The sequence below is a fragment of the Pimephales promelas genome, chromosome 7 (assembly GCF_988280905.1).
Source record: "Pimephales promelas chromosome 7, fPimPro1.hap1.1, whole genome shotgun sequence".
In the NCBI taxonomy this organism is placed as follows: Eukaryota; Metazoa; Chordata; class Actinopteri; order Cypriniformes; family Leuciscidae; genus Pimephales; species Pimephales promelas.
The window spans coordinates 17,695,447-17,716,641 of record NC_142775.1 but is presented as its reverse complement, the minus strand read 5'-3'; the positions used below and the strand labels follow the sequence as shown (position 1 = coordinate 17,716,641).

Below are 21,195 nucleotides of genomic sequence, written 5' to 3'. Positions count from 1 at the left end.
GCACTAATAAAATAAATTAAACAGTTCAAACAAGTTTATGGTCTTAAGAGCTTTAAGATTCTTGGATGATGAGATATTTTGGATGTGATGATGTCAGTGAGTTTTTGGAGGTGGTTCTGGCCGTTTCAAACCAAACGCACTGATGATGGGAACCCTCTGATCTGCCATGCTGATGCTGTGGGTGAGTGCATCGGTGAGCCGCTGTATTGTGTTTTGAGGATTTGGGCTTAAATATTCAAAATGGCGGACGGAGGAGCAGCGAGTCAAGATGAGAGTTCAGGACCAGGTAATCATTACTGCATTTTACATATTCATATTCATATTCAAACACTCTTTCTCTCAACCCAGAAAAGCGCGGGAGAGAAAGCGTAAACAAAATACTCAAGCCCGATATTGCAGTCATATGCACCCTTTAAATAAACGTATCGGGCAATAATTCTCTGTCTGTGCGACGTGAAACTGGCGATGCAGTGCTACGGCAAATTAAAGGAAAAATGCCTCCTTTGTGTGATTAGAGCAGTCGCGTTACATATTCATACCGCCGCCGAGCAAACGCCGCTTTGCATATTTTATTAGTCATAATCGGCGACAGCTCGCTGGGTTTTGCACTATCCCCGGTCAGAGCTTGTAAGAATTTTACAGTTAATCTCAACTAAAGGCTACTGTGTGCATGCTAGGCGGCTAATGCTACTCCAGCGGCTTTGTGTTGCTGTATTGTGCCGTGAGCCAATCCCACATATAAAGCTTTGAATATTCATTCGCTCGCAATCAGCCGGCGTCTGCGCAACGTGTTTACGGTGAAAATATGAAAGAACAGAGCAGCGGGTTCTTGCTTGGTGTACAGTTAGGACATGGCGTGATTTTTTTAATGCCCATTCTCTTGCCTTTTGTGCCCACTGCAGGCGTGTAGTCCTGTTATGTTATTCATGTGGGCCTTCTAGAGATCAGAATGCGCTGTTCAGCGTATTCTATCAGAATGAATCCATTTCATTGTCGAAGGATGGCGGAACGTGCCAAAATGGAACTCTGACGGCAATTGATACAATGTTACAGGACAGTTGTAACAAATTGATATTTTGTAGCACAGCCAGTGTCTCTGGGCTACTCGATGAGATGTATGCAGGCATTATGCCAGCTTTATTTGCTAGTCTAATAGGTAATCCTCATATAGAGCCCAGCTTCTCCACTATTGTCCCAGCAGCTGTATGCTTGTGTATTTAGTTTATTATGCTCATTTGTATTTATTTTATTGTATTGTCCGTGAACAGGGGGAAAAAAACAGTTTTGCTCTTATGACAAATAATCTTTTGTCAAATTGCTTACATTATTAAAGATAACACTTTCAATCCAATCATAATGCAGTTCTAAATATCTGTGATTCTATGTAGATACGAGGGCAAAAGTAATCACAGTCGAGATGATATTCAAAACTAATGCACAGTTGGGAGTGTCAAGTCTGTTTTGTTTGTATAGCACTTTAACAAAATTTACAGAACCACTTTACTGAACATGTTTGTGATGTTTATAGTCCACATTTAGCAGTTTAATGCTGGGCTGTAGAGGCAAGTTTACGTTTGCTGATGATATAAAAGATCAACCAGATTTGTAAATACCACTGTATGTGGGTAAAGTTGGATATATCATGTGTATAATAGTTGTAAATTGAAGTTAGCAATATGTTTTGTGTTGATATTAAGGATTATGAAGTCTAAAAGATTGTGTTTTCAGTTTAAAACATTTTGGTGTTGTGATAACCTTATTGTTAGGTATTGTTGCCATGATTAAAATAATTATAGGCTAATATTAGTATTACTAACATTCATTTTTTTTAGTATCTGAATTAGATTTTTTTTAAATATACAGTATATCATTTTGTTTTAATTTGAGTTTGTTTCAGTAAATTTATTTGCTTTTGTCATTTTTGTATTTATTATACAGTTAGCCCTAATTTATTTCAGTATACTTTTATTTTTATTTTATTTGGCTGCTTTATTTTATAATTTTTTTTATGTAATATTTTATTTCAGCCATATTTAAATTATTTTTAGCTAACAATAGCAACACTGGATGGTGCATATCTGGGTTTAAGATTTTGGACAAAACCCCACCCTGTAATATATTGCTTGTATGCAGTTCTCCCATTAATCAACACAGAGTATTTAAAGGTAAAAGTTGTCTTGGCCAAACAAGATAAAATCATTTTAAAACTTACATTTCTCTGGTGGTGTCTCACAACACGAGAAACTTAAGGGAAACAAATTTGCATTTGTTTTGTTTGTTTTAATTTACCACTTGGTTTCATGTTGAATCTGCTTTGAAATCCTTTGCACCAGTCTTAATTATCTTTTAACACGAATTCTCTGGATGGAATTATTTGGTTGACAATTTAAATTCGCATATAACTGTCTGGTTTCGATATGTCATTGAGTCAGGTGTAACAGACCCTGCTGTTTATCTGATAACAGTTTCACTTTGTGTAGTGCCTAGAGAAGCAATGACATGCCGTAACTTGTTTGTTTCCTCTGTCCACAGCTCATACCTAAAGTGTAAATTACCCACATAAATTCTTACTTTTATTTTAGAAGTAACTGAGACTTATCAAATGTAGGAGTGAAACGTCATGGCATTTTGCATCTCTTTTTGACCATCTGTCTATATTTCTTTTCTTGTTCTTGTGCTTTTCTTCATGCTCTGATAATGTGAACATGCAGAAACACTTCAGGCTAAAAGTTAATTAAAATGATTATAGACCTAAAATCAAGTTGTTGTTTTTTTGCCAGCCTTTGAGATTTTGTCGAACAGTCCTCTTTGTATTTATTTGCTGCAAATTGGAGTAACTTCATGCTTTTTGTGTCTTGTTGTTTAGTTAAAATGGTTTTAGGTTACAAAAGCCATGTGTGAAAATTGTGGTCTGTGATAGCAACCATCAAGTGTTTTTAGTGTTTCATCAGTTCCTCTGAAACTCAAATGGAATGTTTTCAAATATATCATTTTAATATGAATTACATTATTTGTTCATGCTTTCTCATAATGAATTATTATCCTCTGTCCTGCGTTCATGCCTGTTTTTAAAAGTATACTATTTGCATTTTTTTCTGCTAATTTGAATATAGCTCTCCAGGTTAGTTTAGCCTTTTCAAAGTGTGCCGGCTTTGGATACGAAGTTGTCTACTAAAGGAAAATTAAGAAATATAACCTTTGAAACTATCTGTTTTGTTGGATAATAATGCTAGTCTTGTCCTTTCATTATCCTCCTTTTGTTTGAGTCGGTTTTATCACTCTGAAAAAGTATTTTAAGTGTCTGCAAAAGTTCCTTACAGACGTTCTGATTTCTTTGCTTACTCCGTCAGATCTTTGTTCTAATATGTAAATCTCTGTTGTAATTAGGCCGAGCTCTGAAAATATCACTTAATGAGGTGCACAGTTATTTTGGATATGCAAAGCAGACTTCATGTTCTTTTCCATACAATACGGCTACAGAAGTCACGGGAATTTGATCCGTGAAGTGTTTGGGTCACAAGGGGCTGTGTGAATAGGATGGTGGAGAATGGCAAGTCATTTACTTCCCGAACAGCTCCATCCTCAACCTCTGGTGCTTAGAAATGTGTAAGAAACACTTCTCTACGCAACCTGCTGTCTTTATGTCCAGATACAGACCTCGCCGTTTTTTCCCCCCTTTGATCGCATTGACAGAAAGCTCACCTGTTTCACCTAATTTAACCAGCACTCGGTAGGTAATTGGGCTTGTGCATTGACACTCCAGCTTTTTTTTCCCCATTCCTCATTTTTCCCTCCAAAGCGATCCAATTAATATGCAAATAAGATGATAAATATTTATGAACATTTAAATTAGGGAGAAAGCTCTCAGAGCGCCGTGCGAAATGAATTGCTTGCAGGACTTCAAAGTGTTGCTCGTCTAATGAAGTGCGGCCGATTTGCATATGGCTTTAATCAGCTGCATACTGATTACGCTTTATTACGGCTCTGGCAGCCGCTCCGCTTCTGTTTCGTTACAGAATGAAAACGAACTTCTTCACACTCTAGTTGTTATGACAATCATGGCACAGGGAGAGTGAGAGAGAGCAAATCAAGCAAGCCGGAGAGACTGAGAGAAAGGCAGCCACAGTTTCAGCGAAGCTTAGCTGTGCTCTGCACGTGTGTTGTTTTTCCACTCCAGTCCGTTTAGTTAAACCGAGACTTCATTGCTTTTGAGTGTTGTCAGCGAAAGGGGCGCTAAGTTTGTTGTGATGCTCGTAGAGACGCTTGAGAAGGGGAGTGTAGCAGCCGCCGGTGAGTGATATTTGCTGTCAGCAACAACATTAAGGTCTGGTCTATTGTATAGTGATGCTGTTACTATCTAGGGTTGAGTAGGGGACATGTTTGGCTTATAAATCCAAATGGTGTAATTAACAAAGCAAACATGTCCACTGCTCAAACCAAGGAATTTTTGAAGTGTTTACTGTAAAACGTTTTTTAGTCGTATGGTTTGAAATAAAAAATGGGAATTAATTCATTTTTTTGTGATGTTGAGGATGCTGTCTCACTTTCGAAAGTCACTGAAGCTAAAACTGAAAGTCCGGTCTTCCTCTGTCTGTTGTAGATTCTAGAATGAGTAATCCATCGGAAACAAGTAAATGTGCAATGGAGAGCGGGGACGAAAACACTGGTGAGTTACCCAAGGAACCGTTGGCTCTTTGGAGATGTCTGGCTTGCATGTTGTGCCTTTCATGTATTTTTCCCCATTGATTGCTCAGATCATTTTGCCTGATCCTTCCAGCACAGCTTTCTTTTAGATTTTCATAAGCGAGTTAAAGACTATCAGTTCACTGTTCTAAAGGGTCGCTTGTGCAGCTTTGACTGAGGTAGAGCAATCAGGACAATGTCTCTCAATATAAATCACCGTCAGAAGTTTTTTTGTTTTTTTTTATTAATAAAAAAGGCCATGGAGCTGAATAACTTGGCTGAAAAGACCTTTTTGTGTGTCCCTGATCTATTGTGGCATTGCCTGCTTTTCTTCTTCCAGGTGCCCAAACAAATGGACTGGACTTTCAGAGGCAGACTGTGCAAACAACAAGCGCAATCACCAACGCACACGCACAGGCCTTGCTCCAACAGGTATGATCTTTTTCTCTGAGCTCACACACACACATTTGTGGTCTTTGTCATGGATGAAAGAGCTATAGGAATTTAAAGATGTCCCCAGGGACATAGCTCTCGTGTGTCTGAGTCACTAAACTGCCACTGTCTTGAAATGGATGTGTGATTATAATGTCTCAGAGTGACTGCTCAGGCTTTCCACCTGATGTCATGAATTGTTTTGTCTGTTTGTATATAATGTGTGAGATTTGTTACAACTCTGAAGATTAAAGCTTAAAAGCGCAACGTTTTATCTCCTGGTTGCAGGGGAAATTATTGGGCCCCATATGCTAATGAGCTGCTCTGCAGTTGCTCGGAAACAGATGGTTGAGAATATGCAAATCTATGCAGAATTTACATGTACTGCATAACCGTTTCGTTAATTAGCATACCCGCTCTGCTCTCCGCTTGAAGTCTCAGAAGGCTGCGGTACATTTATATCACCGTACATGAGCATCAAACAAAACGTATTTTTGCTAATACAATTTTGGGATGGTCTTAATCTAGATTTGCCTTCTCTGATTGACACCACTTCCACAATAATTGAAAAGCACTCTTTATTAGTCCTTCTTTGCTTCTACTACCAAACTGGAGCTTTTAAACCAGGAAAAAAACATGACCCACATTGTGCAATAGTGTTCAGCAGCGGTAATCTATCCGCCTTTTGTCAGCAGTCTTGGTTCTGGAAGTATATTTCCCACTCATTTTTTCCCTCAGGGATTTAAAAAAAGTCTTTAAAGAGTTACCAATCAACCACGAGGTGAATCAAAACATTTTATTTAAAAATCAGACAAAAATACAGTTACAAGACTGTGTGCTTAACGACTTTAATGAGGCGAAAGAAGTACAATCCCCTGAAGCATTGCGAATGACAAAATTGAATTAAAATCTATGGAGAGCAAAGGAAGACTATTACGCCTCACTGTACTTCATGTGTTATAGTGTTCTTTTGGTTTTTTCTTTGGATTTCTTTGCAGAATCATAGGTAATGTAGTTCGTAGGGGTGTAACGATACCCTCATGTCACAATTCGATACATATCGCGATACTGAACTCACGATACGATATTATTGCGATATTCCAAGACAAAATGTATTAAATTGATTAAAAATTGATTAAAATGCCAATTTGATATTACATTCAAGGGTTAAACGAATAGGCTTGGACTGGGTGCTTGTAATCCAAGGACAATGGTGACACCAGAATAACAATATTCATGATTCTGAAGCTGAAATTACTATTGTAGATGAATATGCTTTCATGCTTTCACTGACTAGATATATTTAAAATAATGTCGGCCACTTTTTACTGGTAACTTCAGACATTTGGCATTATCATGACCCACAAATATTCCCCCCATTGCATTATTATACATTATGTTTGATGTAGTTTTTTATTTTTATTTTGGGCGGACTAACCACGATACCTATTGTCAGTGTCCATGATACGTATTGTTGCATTTTTGTATTGTGATATATTGTGGCACGATATATTGTTACACCCCTAGTAGTTTGTCACCAAGGATTCTGTTTAAAAAAAATAATTATTTTAAAAATAAGTTGAAATAATGTGATCCAATGTCTTCAACAAAAGCATAGACCATCGTAGCTCACAGTAGGTATGTCTTTAAAGTTTTATAAGTTATGGATTTTTGGATTCGGGGGGGGAACATGTTAAAATGATTAATTATTGGAATGCATTTTTTTTTTCTTAATTTCACCAATAAAAATTATTGTGTTCTGCTTTTCAACACAGCAGTGTTTCATTACTGAATGAATTTGTGTATATTGTGAATTTGTGAGGGAGCCAATGATTCAGTAACCCATTCATAAAGTTTGAATAAATCTATTGAATGATTATTATTAATCTGCTATTAATTAATCTGGACATGTAATTAGATGACAAATATGTAATTGCTTGACAGCCCTAATTATAAATCGTGGTCAACTATAAATGTCACATTTCAACAATGACAACTGAAAATGTATAAAATTATTGTTTATGCCTTTTAGCAAAACAAATATACTATAAACAGTTGGGGGTTACGCTTTTTGAATAATGGATTAACTTGCACCTTAGGAAGACTATATAATTTTGTGTGAGCCTTGTGAAAAATGTGGTCATTAGACATAAAATGAATTGCTGTCTGTGTCCTCTTTGTGTCAAGTTGACTTTGACTCCAGCGCAGCAGCAGTTATTGATACAGCAGGCTCAGGCTCAGCTCCTGGCAGCAGCGGTGCAGCATTCAGCCGGCCAGCAGAGCAGCACCACAGGAGCCAACATCTCCGCCTCCGCTGCCACCCCCATCACCCTCTCTCAACCCATCCAGATCACACCTGTAAGAGAGACTCCTAAAAGGGGCTTGTTTTATTTTAAACTCTAATGACGTTTCATGCAAATTATCCAGTGATTTATTCAGTGCTTTTGCTTGGGGCTGAATTTTCTAGTGCTGTTGTTTTTAATGAAGAAGCCCCATTCTTTCATTATTTATGTTTTCATTTGAAAAAATGGCATTTCAGTAAAGGCAAAACAAATTGAAATTACAGACATTAATGAAAAAGCTTTTAAAATGTAATCACTAATGAATTGAATTACATTTAATTACTAATAAATAATTCAAACTAACTGTAATTCACAGAGCTCAACAATAAGGATTTGCCCTGGCAGTTTTTTCACCTGTCCTGGGGATGTCTCAAGTGTTAAAGTGAAGTGTATTTTTAATTAACATTAATAACAAATGTTATAAAGAAAAAAAAAAAGTTTGAAATATTTGGCTTTTGGAAAGATACATGTCCCCCAGCTCTTCAGCTATTTACATGAAGAAAGCTGCATCTAAAGTATTTGGAGAATCATTGTACCCAATATAATATGATAAAAATTTGCAATGGATAAGAGAATTCAGAAAACAGTGTATCATATGATTAAATGATATACTTTGCTGGTTTTGATGGCAACAGCAATTTCGTTTTCAAACAAAATTTAAAACGTCTTTACTGTCAAATCTATTGTAATTAATGAGGTTGTCATGGCCATAGCTGCACTGGTGCTCTCCGGAAAAGTGACGCACACTAACATTCTTCTTACTATGTGTGTTTGTGTGAAACAATGCAGCAGTTACAGCAGCTGCAACAGCAGCAGAACCTCAACCTGCAGCAGTTCGTGCTGGTCCAACCGGGACACCACATCGCAACACAGCTGCAGCCCACGCAGTTTATCATCTCGCAGACGCCACAGGGCCAGCAGAGTGAGTCCTCTTAACCTCCTCAGATCTCTTTGTCCCTCAGTATGATCAGTCTATCTGATTGTTTGGTCCTTCCTCTTGTGCTAAACAGGTATCCTGCAAGCCCAGAACCTTCTAACTCAACTACCTCAAAGCCAAGCCAACCTCCTGCATACCCAGCCAAGCATCACTCTTGCCACACAGGTCAGGGATATCCCATTTACACACTGGATCTATTTTTATTCAGTCCAATTTTACCAATTAAAAAAAAAAATTTAAAGACCAATTTTACTGGTTTTATTTGTTAAAAAAAATCTTCATAATCAGAAATTATTCTAATGTGCTGATTTGGTGCTTTAGAAATATATATAATTTTACTGCCTAAAACCGCTATACAGTTTTCAGGAGTCTCTGGTGACTAGAACACCATTTATTTGAGTCGGAAATCTTATATAAATGTCTTGAGTGTCACTTTTGGATAATTTAATGCATCAGTGTGGAGAAAGGTCCATCCAGAAAACGTTTGGGAACCACTCAGACTATTGCTGTTTTCATTATTGTTTCTATATAAAATTCAGCTGCTGATGCCCAACTATCCTTGTCTATCTCTATACGTTTATCCTTATGCTTCACAGCCTGCGACACCTACGCGCACGATAGCAGCGACCCCCATCCAATCCCTCGCTCACAGCCAGACGACACCAAAGCACATCGACACACCCAGCCTGGAGGAGCCCAGTGACCTGGAGGAGCTTGAGCAGTTTGCCAAGACCTTTAAACAGAGACGCATCAAACTGGGCTTCACTCAGGTAAACCAGGCTTCACTGGTCTCACAGTTTGTGTTGTCTGTTGTTGATTTCACTATTCAAAAGTCTCTGCTGTTTGGTCATCCATGTCATTGCAGAAATCGTGACTTATTTTAATAATTTAAAGACATTTCTTCTTTAACTGGGACTCATTAGGTGACTCGAGTAAATTTTGAATGTCTGAATGTTATTTTATGCTGTTCCAGGGGGATGTTGGCCTTGCCATGGGAAAACTTTATGGAAATGACTTTAGCCAGACCACCATTTCTCGCTTTGAGGCCTTGAACCTGAGCTTTAAAAACATGTGCAAACTGAAGCCCCTGCTTGAAAAATGGCTCAATGATGCAGGTATGTATTTTCTCTGCTCTAAGCCATCTTCCTCCTTTCCCTCCTCTGTCAAAATAACATTAGAGACCATGAAGAATGTTAGAAAGGATATGAAGATTCCTGTCGCATTCCTCTTTAGTTTTGGAGCTCCTCTCAGGGTACTAGCGTTAGAGTGAACGAATGCGTCGTTGGTTTGTTATATAAAGCAAATCTTTAACTTAAATAATGTTGCTAAGTAGTATAGCTGATGCTCTGAGACATGTCTGCATTGCTGTTTGCCACAGCTGCTTATATCAGTCTCCCTTTGTGCTTTTGTGCGCGCTGTTTGTGCAGAGAACCAGACTTCTGAACAGGCCCTGTCCAGTCCCAGCTCTCTTGGCTCGCCTGGGCTGGGCATAGAGGGCTTGAACCGCCGCCGCAAGAAGAGGACCAGCATCGAGACCAACATCAGAGTGGCCTTAGAAAAGAGCTTTCTGGAGGTGAGCGACATCTCATATCAGAGCTTATTCTGAGACCGTGGTTTAAGTTTTAATGGCACAAAATCAACCTTCGGTTTTCATTGTCAGTGAAGACTCGAGGGTTTAACCCGACCACATGGCAATGACAAATAAAATTGTGACAGAAAAATGTTCGATTAAAAAATTATTTAATAATAATTATAAACTATTTTCTGTAATTCAGTTTACACAGATTTATTTTGCATTTCATTTGTATTATTTTATCATTTACAGTTACAGTTTCATATTGTATTTGTTATAATTTATTATTATTTATTGTACTTATTTTATACAAAATAATAATTTATGCTTGACAATAATAATTATGTATTTATAAACGGATATAAATTACATGATATTGTTCATTATTATTTTAATAATAATTAGTATTTATGTGCATTAATTCAGCTTACATAGATTTATTTTACATTGCATATTATTATTATCATTATTATTAGTAATAGTTGTAGTAGTGTACTTTTATTACTACTGTTTAGTAATTTTGCTGTTAAAAAATCAGTTCTGTAATTTAGTTTTCACAGGTTTTAATATAATTTTATAATATTTTATTAGTTTAGTTGTAGTAGTAGCGTACTTTTAAATAATTATTACCATTATATAATAATTATAATAATAGTGTAATATTAAACTTAAATAATCATTACCATTTTATAATAATAATAGTGTAATTTGAAACTTAAATAATCATTACTATTTTATATAAATAACTGTGTAAAAATATAAAAAGCTTCCTCTTTAACGGAAAGATATGTAGTGTGACAGTATTTGTGTACTGTTGTTTAAACATTTGATATTGTCCCAAAGTCAAATTTTCCTGCTGAATTGTTACCTCCTCAAACTGTGGACTGCAGTGCTTGTGAATTGTTTTTGCCGTAAGGGCGTTTCTTGTGCATTTGCCCTTTTCAAGCAGAACCAAAAACCTACCTCTGAGGAGATCACCATGATCGCGGACCAGCTCAACATGGAGAAAGAGGTGATCCGAGTGTGGTTCTGTAACCGCAGACAGAAAGAGAAGAGGATCAACCCACCCAGCAGTGGCAGCATCTGCAGCACCCCTATCAAAGCAATCTTTCCTCACACCACAACTCTGGTACGTCAAACTGCCCCAACCCCCCCGCCCCCTCACACACTTCATTCAGACCAACAGGTCTGACTGCTTAAAATAGTCCTAAACCTCTTCCTTCTATCCCCTGTTTCAGGTACCGAGTACAGCCAGTCTTGTGACCAGTAACACACCGACTACGATGACTGTCAACCCAATTACATCTCTCACCAGCACTAGCGTCGGTTTCACTGGTAAGCAAGACTGAAATGATTGAAAAAAAAAATTCCTTACAATCTTTAAATGGGTCATACGTGCACTTTTTTAAGTTGATTGTACTGAAATGTGTGTTGCCAATGCCTGTACACAAGCATCATTTAATGATAAAAATCTTTCTAGTGTTTTTGTTTTAATCTCCTTATGCTTTTCCGTCCCAAATCGAGCCGTTTGTTCCTACGATTGTTGATTGACAGCAGCGTTTCAACACATCCCCGCCCTGAGCGAGCTGTCATCATAGTCCGTCATTGTTGATACGCTGGAGCAGAGTGGCGTCTAAGCAATTGTGGTGTTCTGTTCTTGGCTGTAATTTTGCTTTTGGGTGTAGTTTTTTTTTTTCGAAGGAAATATTCCCCACGAGCAACGTCAATGCTTTCATGTTTGAGCGATTCGCGAATCTTTTCTCACTATTATATGACCCCTTTAAAAGATGATTTTCTTCCTGCAGGCACAACTATTGGCTCGGCCACCACTAACACGGCATCGGTCATCTCCACTGCACCTGTGGTCACCACCGTAGCATCCTCTCCTTCGCTCAGCCCTTCCCCCAGCGTGGTGCAGACGTCCTCAGAGCAGGCTTCGGCTCAGGAGATAGTAGCGGCAGTGAGTCAGGCATCTTCCTCCTTGGCAAACACTCTGGGCACTGGGCAGGTGATGGTGGCGTCACCCAGCCTCACGGCTGCTCTACAAGGAGCTGCCCAGCTGCCCACCAGCGCCAGCCTCGCCGCCATGGCTGCAGCCGCTGGCCTTAACCCTGGGCTCATGGCATCCTCGCAGTTCAATCCTGGGTAAGTGTATTTGAATTTTTCTGACAAGCTTGTAATGGGATATCTTTGTGTTTAATGTTAATTCCATCTTTTTTCTGGTGTTTCCTGTGCAGCGGGGCTCTTCTTAGTTTGGCGCCAGGAGGTCTCGGAAGCGCTTTGAGTCCAGCACTGATGAGCAATAGCACCTTGGCCACAATCCAAGGTGTGTGGAGCGGCAAGTACACCTGTATTTACATTATGATTCTGCATGCAATTGTTAATCTTGGTGTCACCAGCTTGTTTTAAATAACAAACTACTGTTCCAACGTTTGAGGTCTTTGATTAATTTATAATGTTACAAAAGATTTCTATTTCAACAAAATGCTGGACTTTCTATCCACAAGTTTCCTACGCCCCATGAGGCCTTGTGTCAAAAGTGGACGTGTCTTCCGGTTCGAAGTAAACAAGCGAGACGTGACACTCATTCATTCATTCCACTATCGAGGCATATGTCGTAGGCGTTATTATTATATTATATTATATTATATTATATTATATTATATTATATTATATTATATTATATTATATTATATTATATTATATTATATTATATTATATTATATTATATTATATTATATTATGATTTCCATTACATGAGAGTAGATGTTAAAATTTAAATTATAATTATAAATTAATATTAATTTAAATTAATATTAATTAAAATAAAATTATATTGTGTTGTATTATATTATGTTATGTTATATTATATTAACAAAAAAAAAATCTGTTTTCTTTATGGCTTCCAGGTTTCAACAAATAAATTAGACTTGAATTGTAATGATTTATGACTACAGTGCATTTCTAATAATGATTCAATGCTTTTAATGAATGAAGGTAAACAAAATAAAAAATTAGTAATACATAAATGTGTTCTTTATATCGTTCAGATTTCAACAATCAAATTACAATTACAATTTTAGTAACTAGCATCACTACTATGTATTCCCAAAACAGCTGTTTTTTAATGAAACGATTCAAACCTAATCTGATGTGTTTTTATGCACACTGTAATGAACAGAAGTATGAGCTTATATAGCAATAGTAAAAGCACATTCCACAAACATTGCAGTCCTACTGTAGGTTTACTAGCGAAATAACACCAAATATAGAAAATCATTCACGACGAACATGCTAATCCACAAGAAACTGTGTGTAATATAAACCGTAACTGATGTCACTGTCATTAAATGATAGGCTGAGGTGCCTCACGTGATCCAAGTTAGCCGTTACACTTTTAGCCGTTACACTTCAATAATAAGACAATCTCAATAATAAGAAAAAACTTACTGATACCAAACTTTTGAATAGCAGTACAAGTTATCTGTTTGTAAAACAAACATGTTTTTAGTGGCACTGGTGTCAGTCTACACCAGGGTTTCTCAAACTCGGTCCTGGAGGGCCACTGTCCTGCATAGTTTAGCTCCAACCCTGAGTAAACACACCCGAACAAGCTAATCAAGGTCTTCAGCATCACTAGAAACTCACAGGCCCTCCAGGACTGAGTTTAAGGAACCCTGGTCTACACCCTCAAAAGCTTTCTGCATGCAAAATTTGCATACAATTCAAACTTTGTAAATTACTTATTTGCATACAATGCAAATCACCTAGGTGCATTTGGAATGCCATTTTGTATTTTTATTGAAAAATATGACTTTTTTGTGGGGCTGTTGTATTTAACATGTTAATTTGGTGTGATTTAAATAATTTGTTGAAATTCTTAGCGTTTACCATGCCAAGTAAGAATACTTGACCTTTTGTCTGTTGTTAAAAACGTATACAAATTAGCTAAACTATTTCATAAATGAACATGCAAGGAATCTGAAGAATTGTAAAAAGAGGTGTTAACCATCTTATCAGTGAAAATTCCTATATTGCTGCATCTCTGTTCTTGTGATTTTAGTTTGTTTAGGCAACCGCTCTGTTTCCAACACCAAGTTCTAATATTGATCTGTCTTCCTCTTTAGCTCTGGCATCTAGTGGCTCTCTGCCCATTACGTCACTGGACGGGAGCGGGAACTTTCTGTTTGCCAACACCAGCGCTGGCAGTACCCCTAACCTCATGACGACACCACTCTTCCTGAACCCTCAGAACTTGTCACTGCTTGCCAGTAACCCGGTCAGCTTAATGTCTGCAGGAGGGGCCGGGGGTGCTGCCGGAGCCCTCAATCTGCACATCACCGCCGATGCCCACCAGAGCGCTGTTACCACGGCAACTATGCCCGCCTCCACCATCACCACGGCCTCTAAGGCCCAGTGAAAGCTTAACCCACTCCTCTCCTCTTCTAGACCCCTTTCTTTAATATCTTGCTACCACCAAAAACAAACCCACTAAAAAAGGATTTGATGTTGTTTTAACGTTATTTTACCGTTTAAGGTTTGTGTGTTCTAACTTTACAGATATCTTTTTTCACACATTAATCAATAAGCGAATGTTGGCGTCACCACAGAGCTTGCATCAGGAGAGCAGAAACCTCCCTGGACATTGTTCCAAGTCTCCGTGCGACGCAAAAGCATATTCGTTTCAGCAAACTCACTCTCTCCCATTTTCACATTATACCTCTTCTTCAGAGGTTCTTCTGAGATGCTTTTAACCAAAAAACTGTTTACTCTGTGTTAAATGACACCTTCTTACTGCTGACCGTAACCGTAGAAAAAGGACACCTCATATCCTTCTGTCTATGATCTCTTCTCTTTCCACTGGAGATCCTGCTTTACAGATGTTCCTGTCCTCCTGGATCTCCTTTTAGATGCACATCATTTATTTTTGTCAAACAGTGGGTTAGCTTTATGTCCTATATCTTACTAACTTGTGGTTACAAGGCTTTAAATGGAGTAATAAGCGGCTGTGATGCGGTTTCATTGCTTTAAGGAATCGTTCGACTGGCCTTTCTTTCTAGTGAATATTGTTTTTGTATAATTTCGTAGTTTACTCAGTAGCAGAAGACTAGTCTGGGTCTCAATTCTGACCCAGTCACAGGCTTATTTAATACTAAAAGCTTTAACGAATTATGAGATGATTCGTCGAGGAGGGGTTGTTCGGCGTGGGCAACAGTGACCGAGCAGTGCTGTCTACTTTGGAGCTTCAGTAACTCAGAGCTCACAACTCGTACGTTAGCGTCAGGACTGTGTAACCACGTAAGGTAAACCTCCCCAAGGTCTTCCTAACATGGGATCTACTTTTGGTATCACCACCTGATTGTGAAGGTGTTGGTCAAGCCAGTTGGGGTGGATGATATTCAAGTTTGTTTTTGTTTGATTCTTTGATTTTCTACTTGTGCACAGTATCTGTACCAAAAAACTGGATTTGAGATCAGAAGTTCTGCTAAAAACCGAGCAGACTGCAGTCACGCTTTAAGAGGTCTTTATTTCGGGGGTCTTTGTATTGCCTCCATTTCAAGATATACCAAAAATCTTTGTTATACCTGTTGCTGTATATTGCTACTGTAGCATAGTTTAAGCCTAAATATTTATGAGCAAAGGCTCTCGGTAGACCACAGGAAATATAATGCAATATTTTGATCTTTTCCAAAGACGAAAACAGTTATTTTCTTTCTTTATTTCTTTTTTTTTTTTTTTTGAGATGGCTGTCCCTCCTGTTTTGTAGTATCAGTGCAACTAACCAAATAGATTCGAGTCGAGGTGAGAGTAGGGCGTGAAACTACAGCAAAGTACCAGTTTGAGGTTTGGGATTGTCCCTTCTGCTAGCAATTCATGAGGACTTTGAGTGAGAAAAATGGGGGAGTCTTCTTCCCATTGTTTCCGATAATTGAAAATTGTAAACGTGCGTGTGTTGGAAGTAATGCAAGTGTGTTCTTACCTGATGGGCTTTTTTGAGTATTTCCCTTTGTTGTAGCTACAAGGTACCAGATTCAGTCCTCTTAAAAATACACTTCTCGTCCCCTGGGCCCAATGTGCTGGCTATACCATTGGGCAGTGGTTTTCAAACCAGGTCCTGGGGACCCATTTTGTACGTCTTTCTTATCTGACACAGTCAGTTGAGTTCTCCTAATGAGCTGATGATCTGTATCTATTGTGTTAAATGAGGTAGACGCACAAAATGTGTAGAGCGATGGACCAGGATTGAAAGCCTTTGCCATTGAGCTTTAGTTCCTAACCCTGGTCCTGGAGTACCCCCAGCACATTTTAGATGTCTTCCTAATCAAACACGCCTGATTCAACTCATCAGCTTGTTATTAAAGACCCTAAGACCTCAGATGGGTTGTCAAATAAGAGAAACATCAAAAATGTGCTCAGGGTTGGCAACCACAGCCATGTGGCACAGTAGTGGGCCTGAAATATCTCTTATAAGGGTGCGGGGACATAATTAGGGGTTTAGCCAAATGGTCTGTTTTGTTTTTCCCTACCAATGTAATGCAGCCATGATGTAAAGCTTGAACCAAAGTCGATTTCTCACTAGCTGCTGTGCCTGTGTGGGCCAGTGCAATGCTGACCACACTTTCACCACTCACTACTGACAAACTTTACCATTTATTACTCTTCTTTTAAATCCTATTCATTCATCTTGCATTGACCCAAAAATTGTGTTTGGCTTGATGAAGAAATATAGCCTCTCTAGCACAGCGCTAACTCGCTTTAGCTCTCGATGTCGAAGCATTTAACGATCCAAATAGAATCTTAAGGGCCTTGTGTTTAAGTGCTGTTGAGATTTTGGGAGTCTGTGTCCTTCGTTTCATTCATTCACCTACTCTGTGAGTCTTTGTTTTGGATGTGATCTTTTGGGTCTCAACACTGATGCTGTGTTTCAACAAATGAATAGCAATATCAAGAGTCCACCAAGATAATTTAGTTTAAAGTCCATAAAAACCCGTGGAAGTCCAAAAAGGCCCTGAATTTGTCCATGGGAAAGGTAGATTTTTAAGTGTTGCATTGGTTCATTGTCTAAACTTGGATTTTATTTCTTAAACGACCAATAAATACAGGCATTCTGGGAGAATTACAGTAGTATTTCATTTCTGTAGCATTGCTTTTAACTCTGTCACATTTTTTTAATTCTGTCACAAAGAGATCAGAGTCTCCACTTATTGTCCCTTTTGTGGTTTGTTACTGTGTTCCTTTCTGTATTTTTTTTTTCACGACTCTCTTTTTGCTAGCATTGCTATTTGTGTTATTGTAATATGATTTGAAATACCTCAGCAGCACTTACATGAAAGGTTCACTTTAGGCAAAACACCAGAAGTCAACTCCAGAATGTACAAAAGCTGTTTCTAACAGTCCATTTTTAAATGGCCAACGTGTAAAACAAAACTACAAAGTATAACAGGAGAATCTGTAATAATAATGTCACATAAGTCTACTACTGCTATTTCAAGTACTACTACTTAAAGGGTTTGTCCAGGTTAACTTGTAATATTTTGTTATCCTACTTGCCAAAGTTGAAAAAAAAAAAAGCCTTTGTCTTTGCGGCTGGGTCTTGTTGCTGCTCATTCCGCTGGTTCTGTCCGGAAATTTCAACGTAGCCTCTCTGGATGTGTAGATTTATGTGTTGTTTTGCGCATTAGTGTCATTACCCGGTGGTGGCGCCGGGACTGTGGGGAGTTACTGATATATTTATCTGAGGAATGACTCAAGGTTAGAGAACTTCTTTTCTAAATTCTATATATATTCACTTATGTAAGATGCTCATATTTTATATTTGAACTTATATCTAGTTTGAATGTAGTGTTTTTGTCATGCTTATTCACTAAAAGGAAAAAATAACAAAAAATTACTTCATTTATATGATAGCTATTCTAAGATAAAAAAAAAAAAAGTCAAGACCAAAAATTGCAACCACACCCTTGTGATGTGGGAGTGGCTGTTGTGTGCCCCGCCCACATTGACATGTTTGTTTTGAGTGGGTGGGGCTTGTGATGGTGCTCTAAAGGAAAGCCCGCCGCTTTAGTTGATAGTTGACTTGATGGCACCAAACTACTCTTAATTTTATTTTATATTTGGTTATTGTTTTTCCTTTTTTTAATGGATTTAATTTGCCATGTTGCTTTTTAACAATCTTTTACAATCATTTGAATTTAATTACTTTATGCCTTTTTTGTATATCATGAGGGAGCAACGTCACTGGCTTTCTTTGTTTGACAAACTTGCGTTTATCATTTATGCCTTACTATTATTTCAGAGTTTGACACATTGTAGCAAACTGTAATATGTTGATGTTACAGATGATTTTGTTCGGTTGTGAATTTGTGTGTGCGTGCGTTAGTGAAAGATGACGCAACAGGGCATGCACCAATGTCAACTCACACGGTGCATATCAACCACGAAAATGACGTTGATATGTCACGCGGTGCATATCAACCATGAAAACAAGGCTGTGTTTTATTTGTGTTTTGTGATATTTTGGAAGTGTTACTGCCTATTATGTAGGTATAATTCAAGGCTGTTGGAAACCTGTTGAAAGCTTTACTAATAACTCAACTCCAGCTGATATGTAGGGGGCGCTAGTGGTGCATTACTTTGAAAGATGATATTTTAGAGAGGATCTGTCTGAGGTCACATTCTCAAGTGACTCGCTTTTCGGAAATACAGGATATTTTTTTTTTTTTGGTTTTAAGTGGATATAAGGAAGCGTCATACATCATTTGATGCAATTGACCACTTGGCTGTAAATGATATCCTTTTGAACCTGTGTGCACATGAGATGTTTCAGATGTGATTTATCCAACGGTGTTGAACCTGGCAACAGCTCTGTACATGTGAAGTTGTTGCAGATCCTGTTTTTGGCACTTGATTTTGGCGTGTGTGGATGCTCTGACTTGTGATTGGATAGTTTCTTGATTGTAGCAGGGTTTGCCACTGTAGACCCTTAGTCTAGTAACAAAATAGGATAGTTGCAGAAGAGGTCATGCACCAAGCGAGAGCTGGTTTGAGTAAAGGAGCTGTTGTATACCTCATTTATAACTCGAAACGGAGTAAAAACTTGCTTTAATCTACTTCGAAAGATGAAATAAAAAAAAAACAAAAAACAAAGATCTGTCCCAGACCAGAAGCCTGCAGATGTCTGTTTAGAGTGAGGAACCAGAGGATACCTAGAAGGCAAGCTCATGCATATAGGAAGCCCATCCCACTTATTTATATTTAACTTTTAAGTTCACAGTATAGCTCCTTGTTCATTTTACACCAAAGCTTTTTTTTTTTTATGATTTGACAATCGTCGTCTTATGAAACCCCAAAAACTAACTTTCTGAAACTTTCGCATGGTGTGCGCGGTTCGTTCTGGGTTTGCTTGTTCCTCACCTTCTCAGTGGTAACCAAAGACTTTTAAAGTGATTGTATGGAGTTCCCTGCCTCAACCATTAGCTTGGGGTTTGAGATGATCGATCGAAGCGTGTGGCTGAGTGGGCGGGGCTTAGTAGAAAGAGGAAGGAAAAAAAAACCAGCTCTGCCGGCTTCTGGAAAGGACTTGAGTAACCCCTCACGGGCTGGGTGATGTTTATTAATATACGCTGAAGGATGTCCTGGGCTCACTGCAACCTGCTCAGGATAAACTGTCCTCTGGAGTTCCACTCTGTGGCTGCAGCAAGGCAAAACTGTTTCTATGATTGTCTACAGAAAACATGCAACGTCTCTCTCCATAGTCGTCTTTTAGGTGCTGTCGTCCCGTGGTTTCGCTGTTCTGTCGATGTCTTTATCTAGCTTTGCTGTGTCCACTGTCATGATTTCAATTGGTTTGATCAGCTGTGCATCAACTATGCATCGTTGTCCTCCATCCTGCAAGGGCGGCGTCTGTGTGACACGGCCCTTTTCAGATGGATTTTGATCTTTTTTATTGCAAGTGGAGGGTCCAAAGCAACTATAAGCTCTATCCCAAAGCAAAAATATCCAAATATGAAATGTTTTACAAATGCAGATACCAAAGATTCCTCTTCCTTCCCAAACCCTTCAGCTTGTGTATTAAGAAACAGAACCCAGCTCTGACAGTAGTCCTAACCTCAGTAATCCAAAGCTTAGATGTATATTTTGGTATTTTTCCTGAGATGCTTATGGGGGAAAAAGTTTGTCGTTTTTTTGATTTTCTTGTTCGTTGGATCTGTTGCTCTTTTTTTCTGTCACAGCATGGAATTTAACTGCAAAACTGTCTTACTGTAGGTTAAAGAAATAGTATTTTTGTATGTTTTTGGATGTGTCGATGTATGTGATATCAGTTTCACTGCCCAACTTATCATTGTTTTTAAAACAAAAGACGTTAAAAAAGACGATGTACATAATACTTAAGTCATTGATTTCAAACGAAATCTCTCTCTATACTCTCATTTCCATATTTCCTATGGCTAAAGCTCAAGGAATGTTTCATTTTTCACCTCTGTCTCATACTGTAGATTGTACTTGTATATCTCCCTTCAGAACGCTGTAACTCACTGTTGTAATAGTGATGATTGGTTGGGATCTGAGTATCACTACAGACCTGAACTCTAGTGCCACTCGTGGCCTGCTACCAAGCGAACATACACCCAAGACTGAACGCTAAACGGCTACATCACTGTAGCTTAGAACTGAATGATTGTGTAGAATATAAGTATGTGAATCAGGATACATGGTAGATATGATGCATTTGTCTGCTGTATTTTGTTTGTTTTTTTATATATATATAAAGATAATCTTTTACTGTAACTGTACAGTTCTCTTTTGTTGTAAACATCATTAAACCATTTTCCAAGTGTTTTAATATTCTAAGAAGTCTTTGGTCTTTTAATATTTGTCCTATTTCAGAGCAAGAACTCACGGAATTGATCATTATTTTATTTCATTTTACCCTTGTTTTACAGTAATCAGTCAAATGGACTATTTTAGACACACATGTAGAAAATAAGAGCACTGTCTCCTACCTCTCCAGACAGAGGTCTAGTTCTTAAAGGGACAGTTCACTTTGAAATTAATGTTTGATATGTTTTAGCTTACCTCGAGGGCATCCATATGTAAGTGTCTTTGTTTCCACAGTATTTTCAATTTTGATATTTTTAGGTCAAACCGTTCTTGTCTGTCAGTCATACAGTATAATGGAGGTATATGGGGTCCACCTCAAAGAGCATGCACAGAGAAGTCCAAATTAA

At 38.1% G+C, this 21,195-nt stretch overlaps 1 protein-coding gene across 10 annotated transcripts; it reads left to right on the top strand.

The window, feature by feature from the left end:
• Window positions 1–141: 141 nt before the first annotated feature.
• Window positions 142–20,821, top strand: pou2f1b (POU class 2 homeobox 1b). Of its 10 annotated transcripts, none has more exons than XM_039676434.2 (15): window positions 148–286; window positions 4,601–4,666; window positions 5,024–5,115; window positions 7,303–7,473; window positions 7,774–7,839; window positions 8,247–8,379; window positions 8,468–8,559; window positions 8,991–9,164; window positions 9,368–9,509; window positions 9,822–9,967; window positions 10,914–11,096; window positions 11,206–11,302; window positions 11,773–12,112; window positions 12,205–12,305; window positions 14,095–20,821. In XM_039676434.2, the coding sequence occupies exons 1-15, from the start codon at window positions 241–243 to the stop codon at window positions 14,385–14,387; spliced, it is 2,142 nt and encodes a 713-aa protein (XP_039532368.1). In that variant the 5' UTR covers window positions 148–240; the 3' UTR covers window positions 14,388–20,821. The 10 variants fall into 10 exon arrangements, with proteins under 10 accessions (XP_039532372.1, XP_088989279.1, XP_039532375.1 ...); XM_039676433.2 differs by having other exon boundaries at window positions 9,813–9,967; window positions 10,917–11,096; XM_039676435.2 differs by having other exon boundaries at window positions 9,813–9,967; window positions 12,205–12,293.
• The last annotated feature ends 374 nt before the right edge of the window (window positions 20,822–21,195 follow it).